Source organism: Pagrus major, chromosome 4 (assembly GCF_040436345.1).
Source record: "Pagrus major chromosome 4, Pma_NU_1.0".
In the NCBI taxonomy this organism is placed as follows: domain Eukaryota; kingdom Metazoa; phylum Chordata; class Actinopteri; order Spariformes; family Sparidae; genus Pagrus; species Pagrus major.
In genome coordinates this window covers 6,945,418-6,959,524 of record NC_133218.1, presented here as the reverse complement: position 1 = coordinate 6,959,524, position 14,107 = coordinate 6,945,418, and the positions used below count along the sequence as shown (strand labels likewise).

At 39.0% G+C, this 14,107-nt stretch overlaps 1 protein-coding gene across 1 annotated transcript in view; it reads left to right on the top strand.

Moving 5' to 3' along the window:
• Positions 1 to 10,162: 10,162 nt before the first annotated feature.
• Positions 10,163 to 14,107, top strand: part of LOC140995102 (collagen and calcium-binding EGF domain-containing protein 1-like) — a 40,131-nt gene continuing 36,186 nt past the window's right edge. Inside the window, exons 1-2 of the mRNA XM_073465020.1 lie at positions 10,163 to 10,503; positions 13,035 to 13,115. Coding sequence (XP_073321121.1) covers positions 10,391 to 10,503; positions 13,035 to 13,115 — 194 coding nt within the window. The 5' untranslated portion in view covers positions 10,163 to 10,390. The remainder of the gene's footprint in view (positions 10,504 to 13,034; positions 13,116 to 14,107) is intronic.

Here is a 14,107-nt window from a genome sequence, read left to right as displayed (position 1 = left end):
GCCGCGTTGGCAGGCATTCCAGACGTAGCCACCATTTCTACCCCATTAAACCGATCAGTGAACACACACAAAGTGTGAGTTCTCTCTGCCTGGCTGGACGACGGTGCTACTGCAGCAGGATTCCCCCCCTGGCCTGATTAAGATATAGTTGAGGGTTAACCCACCTGAATCAGTTTGCACAGCATTTCATTTTTCAAAATACACACACTCCCACAAAGCCATTATAAACACTGACACTTACAGTAAGTACCACTGGCATGACTGATGAAGGTCAACATGGGACAAGATTTTTTTTTTAGAAAGTAAAAGATAAATACCCTCCAACAGAAGAACTAATAGTATATGTGTTGTCATAAGGGAGTATCTGTGCTATTGCAACATTTGCTGCAGGTGGTTCACCTCAATAATTCAGAGTTTTATCTACAACTTGAAGCTCTTTGGTAACTCTGTCATGTTTCTCTCTGTAAATTAAACTTGTAATCTTTTGGTTTCTTGCTTTATGACTTCAGTGCTTTCTCTGCTGGAGTGTTTCCAATCTGCACTGCACCTCTTATGACATCATTAAACCTAAAACACTGTATTGATAAGGATTGAGTTTCTGCAGGTTGCACTCTTTTGAGGGATATATTGCTGATGCTCATGCTTGAATATTTTGGGAAATATGCTTAAGAGCATCTGATCTTAGATGACACAATGCTCAGGCCTTGAAACTTATCAGAATCATCTTTCTACTGTTGTTCTTTCTCCTTATGTAGCCTATTTAATCATGTCATCATCCGCCGAGCTGAGCCAAATCCATCACAGTTGACACAGCTTCAGCACACGGCTGCAGAGCTGCACGGGGCAACATGTGTTGAGGTCTGAGTCGTGTCAAAGCCGGACTCACTTGTGAGAGTCTGTGTTTTCAGCTGCTCACTGCTTGTTGCACCTGTGAGAGCAAAAGAAATGCTTTTCAAAGCCTCCTTCAAACTATAAATCAAAGGAGCTTGTGCAGGTACAGTAGAGGTGACAGGATTCGAAGGGGGCAAAATGGTATAGTGTGAATTCACACAGGAGGAATGGTGTACTGTGAACAAAACATAAGCCAGAAAGCAGCTTTTGATTATAGCAATTTATTCTGAAAGATGAGATGGTTGTGTAGCGGCTTGGACAAACAGCCGAGTGAATTTGTATAACTCTCCACCATTTCTTTACGTGAGCTGATCATAAATTGTTTTGGCTAGGATTGTATTTCACATTGAATATACAAACAACTGAGAAACCATGCTCAGCAGGAGGGTAGAAAACATGTTGACACTATGTCATGATAACCTTGTGCAGCACATGCAGATTTTCACCATTTAGAGATGAAGAAACTTGCTGGAAAAATGCCTTTATAGAGGAACAGATTAGGGTTGAGCAAGTACTCACTTGAAATGAGTATCGTGTTCAAAAAATGGGAGCTAGTAGCACTGATAGCAAAGAGTGCTGCAGTGATGACATATTTTTGAAGGCTAACCCAGAAGTTAGCATTGCCCTGGTTCCCTTGACAAAAGTGTTTGGGATTTTAGGACACAAGTTTAATCTTCACAAACGGACACAACTTAAGGGATTTTTGAAGAATTAATGCAAGCCCCAAAAGTAAAAAGCGTATGAACTACATCGCGGTTGCATGGCCACGGTTACACTTCACTTTAAATGTATCGATCTATGAGTTGTAAAGTTAATGTCCCTGGCAACCTCTGCAGTCTCCTTTAGCCACTTAGTCAGCAGGGTTCAAGTTATGTGGGAGCCAAATTAAATTCGGCATTAAGTACAATACATTAAGATGTTTCTTTCCTCGTAAAAAGTGTCAGTTTCTTCATGGCAAGCCTGTTTCTTCTTTGAAGAAAGAGGAAAACAGAGAAAGTTGCCGGGCTCCCTTAAAAAAATGCTCAATTTTGAAACTTGTTGTGTTCAGAGAAACTTTATAAACATTGTGAAACGCTGTCTACAACACATTCTTAACTATTTGGGCCTACTTGTTCATTTGGCAAACGTTATACATGAAGAAATATTTTCTTTGGGTAAAAAATGGATCCGTTTGTCCTAATGATGCAGGTATAGCCCTATATTTGCATATAGAGTGGGGGGCAATGTCAGCCAATAAATGTGCTAGTATCCATTTCTGTTATAATGTTGGCCAAAGCCCCTCTTGCATAAGTAACATTAACATTAAAAAAGTTGAAATCTGCTCATTCTGGATAAAGTAACATTAGCATGAATGAACTTCCTATTTTTTACTATCAAAATATACAACACACAAGGTATATTAAACCCCCCCCCCCCCCCCCCAAACACAGGATCATGAGATACACACCTGTTTTTCCTTTAAAAATGACAGGCTTAACATGAATCATTCTCTACCCAAAGCCAAAAGTCTGCCACCTTTATGCACACTGAAACTGATCCATCATTTCATTAAAATGTAGGTCTCTTTACGTTACTGTTACTGTGCACTCAGAGCTAACAGAGGTTTCTTTCTTGGGATATTGAGCATTTTCCACTCATCACTTTTACTGTTTGAGCACTTTCTAGGCACAAAAACAACTATTCATGTTAATCCCCCCATGAACTCACAGTCATTCTGGTTTGTTTTCTACCCCCTCTGGGCTTGCATATCTTACTTTAGCGTTGCTTGGAAACCCGTCTTTTGATAACCCCAACTTTAATCCACAAGGGTGATGTGAATGAAAGACAGGAGGCAGGATTTTATGATTCACAGTGCTTGATATACTGCAGAAAAATGGAAAACTGAGAAAATCAAGTACATTGACAGTTCTTGGAAATTTACGATACGTGTATTTCACCTTTATTCAAAACTGCTAACCTGCGATGGAAGTATTAAAAATAACAGTTTCCAAAAGAGGCCTGACTCTCAAGCTCAAAGTCAGATGTCGAACAGCAGTTGGAAGGTTGGAGGACAAAAGCTTGTAAAGAAAACCAAAAAAATGATTTTCCATTGGCTGCGCCACATCTCCAGAGAAGAAAGGAAGTGTACTTTCTCAAGGTTGAATTTCATGAAACAATAAGAGGTGATGCTGCAGTGTTTTGATAAGTCCATACCTTGTCCCAGTTGGGCAAAGGCCCCAGGTTCATGTCAACGTGAGAATGAGCATGTAGCACATGTCACCTTTACCTCAACTCCTGCAGAAATGCAACAATGAGACCTGATAAGGACGTTTAAAGGGAGTCTGGCTGCTACAGAACAGGTTCTGCTAAATCCATTGCTGTCTGATGTAATAAAACCAACAAATTGTCAGAAATGATTAAGGAAGGAAAGGAGCCCAGGGCATTCGTCCAAAGGTCAGACAAATGTCAAGTTATTAACGTTTGTCTGTGCAAATAAAACAACACCAACACATGGGAGATGTGCAATGTAAGCTGTGTTACAAAAGACACTGATGGATCGCATCTGCGTCATTTGGACTTGAACAGTCAGGTGTTTACTATGATAAGAGAGCCATGCAACACTCATATTTTTGAAACTTGCTCGGTTTCCAAGCAACACAATGAAAACAGAATTGCAGCATCACATCCAACTGGAAGACGTGAAAATTTTGGCGAAGTTTGCTTCATACATCTCCTTGTCAGTGTTTTATTGACAAGCAGCGTTCGATGGGAATGTTGCTAATGGCAGACTGACTACAATTTCGAATAAATCACACAGATGAGGAGAAGTTACAGAAATCATTTGTCTTCTGAGCACACTTGTAAAAATAAGTTATCTCTGTGCACGAGGTCATGATGCTTGTGTGAACATTTTACCAACACAGAGACTGGAAAATGTTACTTGTCCGGTGTGCATTTAACATGATGGACTATGAAGACAAAAAGCACGATGAGGAAATAGAATTAGTCACAGTTTTTTTTTATACTTCAAATTACAAAGATGTCTCTGATGTTTCAATTCTTTATGCAGTTGTTTCACTGGATTCAATTTCACTAAATGCCAAAAAGAGTGTGCAGTGTTGTATCTCTTAACATTGTGTAATGTCTGCAGTGAAGACTTTTTTTTTCTTACTTTACGAAAGGGAAAACTGACTCTTAAAATGACTGACAGCACATGATTGAAAGAAGTGATGGTTTTATAAGAGGGTGTTTGAGAGTTTATTCAAGAAAAAGTTTTGCAAGTACAATTCTCTACACATAGTTAAATTAAGAATAAAACCATATATTTACTAAAAATTAGCAAGTCACCAACTTCTTCAAGCTTATCAGAGTCCAAGGGGAAAGACTGCAGTGTGTAAAAACTTTCTGAGAAATAAAATACTTTCTCGGTTTCATACGAGTGATGGTCATGCTGAGAGATTGCAGCTTCATTCCTTCGGGGCAGGACTCTGTTTGATGATCTAAACTCGCTCCAAAACCAGCAATAGGTCATCCTCTGACATACTTGTGTGGGTCAGTACTCTACACTGAAGAAGGAGCTTTGATACTTCTCCAGCATGTGACTTGTTTCTAATAAGAAAGAGAGGAGTCTAAGTGCCAGCACGGATATCTAGCAATTGGATCCATAAACTGGGCCTCTCCACCCAGATACAGCAACATGTTTCTCATGCAAGGAATTTGTTACTCCTTCCTCCTCCTGCCATTCAGGGTCACACTGTTGCACATGTTCAGATGCTGAGCCTTCGCTTGCATGGACTTGCCTGAAAGAGGAGACTTAAAGTCAAAGCTAATGTCTTGATCATACCCAGTAAAAGTAGTATCATAAAAGACTGCGCTCTTTGAGCTAATGTAGGGCAATACCAATAATGGAGACAACACACGTCCCTCCTGATGTCATTTGAGTCCAGTGATGGTGTGTTGTTGCTTTAAACTAACTGGGTTCCCCCAATGAAGGTACTTGAAAGTCAGAGATTGTATCTCAAAAAAGCATCAACGATGTTATGTGACCTTTTTAAATGCTTAACTGTTATTTTTGTGCATTCCTCCAGGACTGACAGGCTCTGATCAGGACAGGTGTACTTGAGCAAGTCTATGGTAGACAAGTTAATGTTGAACAGCTAAAAAGATGAGATCTTATCGTCCTTAAAGGCTTTTTCCTGTGATACAGATCGGACAAACTGGTCTGAATCGTATTTGTCTTTAGGTATAGACAACACATCAGCTCATTTCCTAATCATGAGTCTGTCTTTAGGTTACCGTCATACCTGCGTGTATGATGGCGAACGTTCACCTGTTGAGGTGAAATTCGTATCATACTTGAAAGTCGATATATCGTATTCGGAGAAAAAATTTTTTTTTTAGCTGAGAAAATTGATTTAAAAATCTGTGATTTCACCACAATGTGAAGTATATGGACCAACTGGGGACTGGTGGGATGGGAGAAACCCTACTGTACATATTCAATGTGTAAATCAATGTCACCCTCATCAAATATACCAACTTTTGACCCCCTTCCTATTTTCATGCTACTGGTCAGTCCCATGTAACCTGGAATCCTACAGTCCATTTCAATGCAATTCATTCACATCCAAAAGAAAATGAATAGGGGCGAAGTTTGCACCACACTCAGTAAGTCTTCATGGTAAGATTGTATAAAGAAAGTAGGCTATAGATTTTTAGGAATGCTCTAGAAAATGGCTTCATTTCATCTGTCACATCTGAATTAAATTCCAAATCAGAACAAGCTTATTTAGAAACATTTCAGTTCAGTGTTTCAGTAACTGGATCATGAGAGTGTCCTCCTCAGATCAGTCAAGGCAAGGTCAGTTTATTTACATAGCATCAGTCAGACACAAGGTTATTAAAAGTGCCTTTAGTATAAACAGTGCATGTCTCAACAAAAACTGAGTTGAATTTAGTTGTTACCTTGTCTGATTGGTTGTAATGAGTTGATTGGCTTGTATATAAACAAAATCATTCAATGATAAATTTCCAGCAGTGATGAACGCACTACATTCACAGCAGCTAAACATGATGAGCAACAAAGCTTGACCATTTCATGCCAAGTGAACTCCCCTCTAACTCCTCTGGGAAGTTATGGATAAAAGTATTCTCTTTTATGTGTTTCACAATTGGCAGTTTTATCCATGAATGACAAGAAGTTGGTAACGCAGCAGAATGTGGCCCCGGCCCCCAATGAAAAACACATTTCTTCCAGCCTGATTATATGCAGATAGACAAACACCAAATAAAAACCACAACCAAAGTAAACCGAGAAAGGAGACTCTCCTTCGTGGGAACAGCAGAAACCATGGCCTGTGTGGTCGTAATAACGAAGCAGAGACTGCCATTTCAACAGCTGCCCTTTGCTGCGGTTCTTTAATAATGTTGCTTTATATATTTTATGAATTTATTTGATTCTAGAGGGAACGGAGCCAAAGGAGACTGTGCAATTTAATTTGATGTGCTAGACCCAGTTACTTTGTGCATGCATGTATACAGTATGTGTGTAAGTGAGTGCATGTGTATTTCTAACATGATTCATTTGTGGTGAATAAAACCAGCTGTTTCTATTGAACAGTGGCCAAGAACCCCATGCACCAGGGGGAATAGACGGTGTATGAGACCACTGAGTACAGAGTTACCTAACATCGCCTGACCGTCCACTGACCACTGCGCCTTGCTTTCCGCTGAGGTGACTATTGGTCAAATCTGCTCGCACAACAATGGAACAACCCTTTATTTTGTCTTTACACTGCTCACAGAAACTCATGTAATGCAACTGTCAACAGAGTCCCCCTGAATAAAATCTTTCTACAACATTTACATGACATCCAGGGACAAGAAATCCACCAGTGTCTTTATTGAAATAGAGATTTCAATTGTTTGTATGATACTCAGTGTGAAATTGTGATGACTTATCCTACTTTATGCCATTTTTCATATGACGTTATTAGTATAGTATACAATACTGAATGCACTTTAAATTTTGTAGGATGTAGATGTACTTGCCATATGCCACAAAAATTGATTACAGTATTCCTATATTTTTTTTCCTTTTTTGCTATCAGGGTCTGTCAGCTGAGAATGTTGAGCAATGTTGTACAATTTGGCTCTGATTTCATTCAATTACTCATGTAGACTAGGCTGTCATACGTAATAAAGAAAACATATTATGCTAAATTTCAGGTCCATAATTTTATTTTGGGTCACTACTAGAATAGGTTTAAATCAGTTTCCTCATACTGTCCAGTGCTGCAGCACTGTATTCCACCTCTGTCTCAAACACTGTTAAAGCTCCTGTCTCTTTAAGGCCCCCTCTCCTAAATATCCAGTCTCCTCTGATTGGTCAGCTCACACATGCCGGAGCCAGCACCGCTAACAACAACAGAGCAGCTGTGCTAAATCAATTCTTATGTGCCAAACTAGCATGTGATGTCACAAAATCAGAGAATTAAAGGCGGGACTACTGACGTGGTGTGCAGGAGCATTGTTTTCTGTGGGAGAGAGGAGCTTCTGTTGGTTCGGACTTTGACCAGTTAACTTTAAAGATCTTTTACATGCACAAGAACCTATAATAGGTCTCCTTTAATGTCATTTTATATTTCATAACCGTACATCAAGTAGAGGAATAAAGATACAGCATCTTCTTAGCTGGCCGGGACAGACATTTGCATTCAGCAGTACTAAAAAAGACCTGTGAAAGAAATGAAGAATATTCTTTCAGGATTAAGAAAAGAAACTAAAATGTACAGTGAACAGGGCTTACATGAGCTCATTAATGTACTTGATTCTAGATGTAATAAAGTGTGTTTTGCAATTCATCATAATAATGTGAAAACACCAACTCTGCCTACAGTGCTGGGTTAATCAGATAGCAGTGTGTGCAGTCCAACTTTAAAAGCCTTTGAGCAATTTACAGCTCAAGTAATCAGGCAGTGATTGCTAGTTTGAGTAAGAAAACACAAATAATGAGCAGAAAAATATTATGCACAGAAAACTGACCTCTGCATGGAGGCTATTAATTTAATCCCTTTCTTCTTTCTTCTGTTTTGAAATCCTCCCCCCTCTAACTTCAGCTTGTTTTTCAAAGCAAAGTTGACAGATTTATGTGTTTAGAAGTTTTATCTTGTTTGTTTCGAAACATGGATTTCTGCAAGTGTTTGCATTTTGATTCAATCAAAACGGGCAAAACAGAAAATACAATCATGGAAACATCCCACATACTGAATACAACTGTCAACAGTTCAACTAGAAACACATTCTAATCACAGAGAAAATGTATACTTGTATATGTTTACTTACTGACATACTGACATTTAATCTAATGTGCTTGAAACATAAGAGATCACGAGACTTTAACACATTGAAAATCCTCTGCTATTTGATAAGCTATGAATTTGAAAACACATGCACATGAGCACATCTTTCAGCCTTTCCTAGTCCTGGCGTTATCTTGGATCTTGTGGTTTGTCACATCTGATGCAACATATGTGTTGTCGCTATGACAACAACTCAATCGTTTGAGTAACGATCGGGGATAAATTGTTACAAGCTTGCTCAAATATGTGGTGCAGTTGGGACCTCAGAAATTGATTGCACTGTGGCTCTGGTGCTGAATGAAACTGTTGACTCCTGCTTGAACAAAACACAACAAAAACAAAGACTCTTTGTGTCATAATGATGCTGATGACACTCATGTTTACGTGTTTATATCGTACAATAAGTATTGTCTCAAATTATTTTGTTTATCTCTGTGTAAGAATTCTGACAGTTGGTTCCAGCTTCTAACAAGGTTCGTCAGCCAATAGTATAACGCCGTTGGCATTATGGGGTATCTGTGTTTAGTCAGTGATCAGCAGTCTTGGTAGTTGCCAGTTTGTGGAAAAAAACAAAATAATGGCTTATTCTTACAATATACTGTACTGCCCTAACGTTAGCTAGTGTTACCGACGTTATTGTTAGCTAGTATTAGTGATGCTAGCATTAGCTAGTGTTAGCAGCATTAGCGTTAGCGACATTAGTGTTAGTGACTTGATCAACAACAAACTGGCAACCTCTAGAAGCAGTAGATGATTCAAACAACAGCAGTGTTGTATGTGAATGCAATAGAAAGGGGAGATGGAATAACACATTTAGAGGCTGAATGTTATCAATAGCACCTTTAACTCTCTGTCACTGAACTGTAATGGATTCAATGCTAAATTTAAACACCTGTCAATATTCATGTTCAAGTAAGATTTTGAAGTGTTCAGTTATAATTTACAAGCAAACTCCTGCACACTGTCTAACTCGCAAAAAACATGTATTTATCCTTCTCCTACGCACCTGTCTTAACAGATAGATGTGCAAAGTATTTTTTGAGCCTTTATTTCTATGTAAAAATAATCTGACTGACAGACTGGATTCCTAACAAAAACTGCATCACAACTATTGTCAAATCTCTGACCTCATTTCCATTCTGTCATAGAACTGATGTTATGTGCTCCTTTAAAAGTCAATAAGTGGTCTGTGACCAAAATACGACTTGGATGTATTTGATGGGTTTGGTCGTCCCAAAAAAACCAAACATGGTGAAATCTCTTTTTAGCTTGTCAGCGGGACTTATTTGGACCTTATCAGGGACACACTGTTAAAAAAAAGAAAAGAAAAAAAACAATAATAAAAAAATAAAACCTCTGTGCAGTTTGATTATCTTGTGTGTATTGAGTAAAGCACTTTGTATTAAATGTGCTTAACTGAATGTGCCTTTATTTAGAGGTAAAACTGTTATCTGTGGAGTCCTTTTGTGCTTCTGTCATTAGAAAGCCCAGTCTGTTTTTTATTATGATCATTTATTTTTATTACAGCTTCAACATTTAATTGTCATTAACCCCATTTTCACGCCACAGCGTCCAGTAGCGCCCCCTACTGCCTGAATTTTCACCCAGCTGACAGTGAAGTTGTGAAACTTAATTATGAAATGTGTTGTCTTTTGGATTATTAGGTACTATTGAACTGTTATTATTATTATTATTATTATTATTATTATTATTACCATTATTATCATTATTGTTATTATTATTGTGGCTGTTGTTGTTTGTAGTAGTAGTAGTAGCTGTTGTTGTTGTTGTTGTTGTTGTTGTTGTCATGTCATCACCGCCTCTGGCTGTGGGTGTAAACCTAGCTACTCGTCTCTAACGGCAGGAATGTAAATCCAGAGGGATTAGTGAGAACACACTGGGCTGTAAACCCTTCAGTAGCTCTCCAAGGGGTCTCTGCCTCAGTGCGTAAAGTTGGGACGGGGCTCCGGACGCACAGCGCACCACTTTTTATCCCACAGGCTCCATGTGCGTCACCTCTGCGGGATACTTGACAAGGATTTCTGATATTTTGATACGACTGCCCGCGCGGGTAACTGACAGATGAAACCATCGGCGTCTTGCTGATGTGAAGGCGTTTTCACTTGAACGGATCATCTGTCCCGGAGCGCAGAGGGGACATGGGTCAACTTTATGGTGCGACTCTTTTACCATTTGGCGCTATCTGTGTTGTCTTGCTGTGGGAATCTGGTGCCAGCTCTATCAGGGCGACGCTCGCCGTGGACACCTCGAGGTGAGTCTCATGGTCTTGATCAGAGGATACCCTGATCTTTTGTGAATGAACCGCAGTGTGCTGATGACGCTACGCCAGCCTCATCCATAATGAGTTTAACGAGGGATGAAGCGATTCCAAATGTCGTTTTTTATCCTGACGCAGGACTCCGTGTAAAGCCTAAACAAAACATTCATTTATAAGTTTTCCATCTTGAACCACATCCTGTGAATAACTGCTTACTGGTGATCATTAAAGGTTAATGCGACTCTGAAGCTCTGTGAACATCTTGGCAACATCCATTCACCTCACATAACTATTTAGTTTAAGCATTAAAGTTTAGTTTTAGCTTTAAAACTCAAAACAAAACTTCTCTGTCAGATGAGCGCACAGTGCCAAACGCGATAATGTAGTTTAGTCTAAGTTTTATTGGTTTCTACTCTTTACGTGTGAGCGGGCTGTCAAACAGGAGACCCCTGGATGAACCGCTGTAGCGCGTCTAATCTAATGTGATTTTCAAGGAAATGCAAAAGGCGAAGGGAAACTCCAAATGGTTAGGATCGGTCGCGGTGCAGGGAGCCAAATGTTACTAGTGCTCAGACATAACATGACAGATGCTATTAAGGTGACCGGAGACAGTAGGTCAGGAGGTGAGGAGGGGATGTGAGCGGAGCACATGTACCGAATATTCTGTGGAGGAGAGGAGTCCTCTGAGCAGCAGGTTTAACCTCACATAATAAACCCAATAACGTTATTTTGATGTACATTCTCTACACTAAAATCAAAAGGAAACATATCCCCTCAGATTTATGTTTTAAAAGGTTCAATGAAAACTCACCAGATTCTGTTAAAATTGGATATAAATATCCATACTGAGATTGATTGGTTCTCCTTCAGTGACCTCACTGTAATACCAACATTGTCCATGGCAGTAAGACTAAATGAATAAAATCAGAAACCTTTTACAGCACATATCTTGTTATTTGGGGTTACATCTTGAAATTCAAAATGTATATTTAAAGGAAAAGTTCAGCCAGAAATGTAAATTCAGTAACCAGCTACTCACCCACATGCTGATGGAAAGTCAGGTGAAGTTTTATTAGTCCACAAAACATTTCTGGAGCTTCACAGCAAAACAGTGTTGTACCATTCTCTCTTAACTACTGAAGTAGACGGGGACTTCTTTAAAACATGAGGTAAAGAACAAACATTAAATGCCTGCATACTGCTCGTCTGGCATAATCCGTCCAGACAGACTTGGATTACGCTGGGCGGGCTACAGTAGATGGAGCCATTGTTTTATTTTTAAGTAGTTTTTTCCCCCATTTTAAAACAAGTTATAAACTATAAGCTAGGCCAGTAAATCAACCTGGCCTATATATTGGTCATTTAAGCTTTTCACAGATATATCGGTATTGGCATATATGTCATCTGATAAATAACACAGTCAAGAAATGAAGAGGGAATGATTTACGTCATTCAGTAACCGTGTCTCGATTCCTCAGAGAGCATGTTTTGTCAAATTTGTCAACTGCTAGTCGTCCTGCTCACTATATTTTGGTCACAGTTTTGTTCATGTTATCTGCTTCAGAGCTGCAACTAATGATTATTTAAGTTTCTGCAGATTATCAATGATTAATACATTATTAATTCATTGATCATTTTCCCCATAAAATGTCAAAAAAGTAAAAAAATAAATAATTTTGTCATAATTTGGGCCAAGGTGAAGTTATTTTACACTATTTAGTTTTAATACACATAAAATATAGAAAAGCAGCAGATCGTCACGTTGGAGAAGGAACAACAGAATGTTTGGCATGTTTGCTAATCAAAAAGTTAGCTTAGAACAGATAATCAATTATGAAAATATTGTTTTTGCTGTATGACTAACCGATGAATCAACTAATCATTTCAGCTCTGATGTGCTTCCTGTTAAAAAAATACAAAGAATTTCAGCCATTTATATATTTATCTGGCTTTTTAATCTCTCAAATATGTATATCAGCCTCAGAACTCCAGCATCACTCAGATTCTAGTTTAATGTCATGTATAACTATCGATGATAATATCAACACGTCATCTGAATCGGTCATGAAAGGCTTTAAAATGAAATAAATGCATCAGTCGGACATGAACATTACTGCCTATATGACAGGCAGATAATATGATGCTTTAATTATGCGCACATGAAGTTTACCATTAATTATGTAGTTTTCTTTTTTTTTTGCACAGTAAATGTGTATATTTTCAAAAGCATTGTATTTCTGCTTCTGCCAGAGGGCCAGTGTATTAAAAGTAGGCATGATAATATGTTCATTCGTCTACAAAGACTTGATTTTGTCTGCAATTAGGTGAAAAGAAAACGTGTGCATATATCTGTAAGGTTAAGGTGCTGACCATGGGCTGCAATGTCCCCTCATATGTCCAGCCTTGGATCTTTGTTCATTATATCCCCCTCCCTCTTTCTGTTTCATGAGGGTCTACATAACAGCTGGATAACAGTGTGAAAAGTGCCAGTCAATCGCTGTTTCTATGTGACTTTCTTTTCTCAGAACCGAGTGTCCAGATAATAAGATCATGACCGTGGAGTATCCCTGTGTCAGAGCTGGGGGGAAGAACAGCACTTGCTTCAGGTAAGATTCCCAGACATGTCCACTGGGTTACTCTACATTAAACATTTAGATTCTGGTGTTCAGTCTTTCCCAGAACAGTGTTTTGCTCAAGGACACTCTGACAGAACAAGCGGCTGCTGATGCCTGTAGGGAGGACAGAATCTTTCTGTGGCTGTGGAGCAGTTTCTGTTACCACTAAACCACCCTGCCGTGTCATTTCCAGAACTCCACACAGTACATCCCCCTTTTTTGGAAACTATATATCCACTTGGGACAGAAAAATAATCATTTCCTGAAGATCATCACTCAGAGACTGAATGATGATCTCCACCGAGGACGCAGTTTGTAAGTGTCGTCATTTGTCAACCGACAGCAGCTACCCTTTAAGGAGTCAAGATGAGACATTTATACTTACCTTGTGCACTGAGCTGGACTCCACCAGCCTGGCTCTGTGACAGCAGAACAGAATTGGAACTTGAACTTTCTCTCTCTCTCGTCCAGAGCTAAAAAAAATAGGGAAGGCATCCCCCTCAGGGAGGCCTGCATCATAACCTAAAATGTAGAAGTAGTCTGACAGGAGAGGATGGGATTAGTTATTTTTATTGCACTGCAGCAATTTGGAGGAAGCGAGGCACAACGGACTCCTTATAATGATTACAAACACCAAATGTGGTTGAACTATTTAATCATCAGTGAAAAGAGAAGGATTTTTTTTAATCATTTAAACCAGGACAAATACAACGAAGATGATACAAGAGGGGGATATGGGTCAGTTTTTGAAAGGTATGAAATATTTCTAGATGAAATTGGCTCCCTTTGCTCTTTTTTCTCTATTACATACAGTCTCCAGAGGTCTAATTCCTGAAAATATAGTCTTTGATATTATATCGTATGAGCATCTTGAACCATAGGTTGAAGGAAACAAATGAATGCACTGCAGACATTATGGCAGGTTGTAAGACTTTTAGCTCATGATACATCATACACAATGGGAGAAAATCAATGTAAATCCC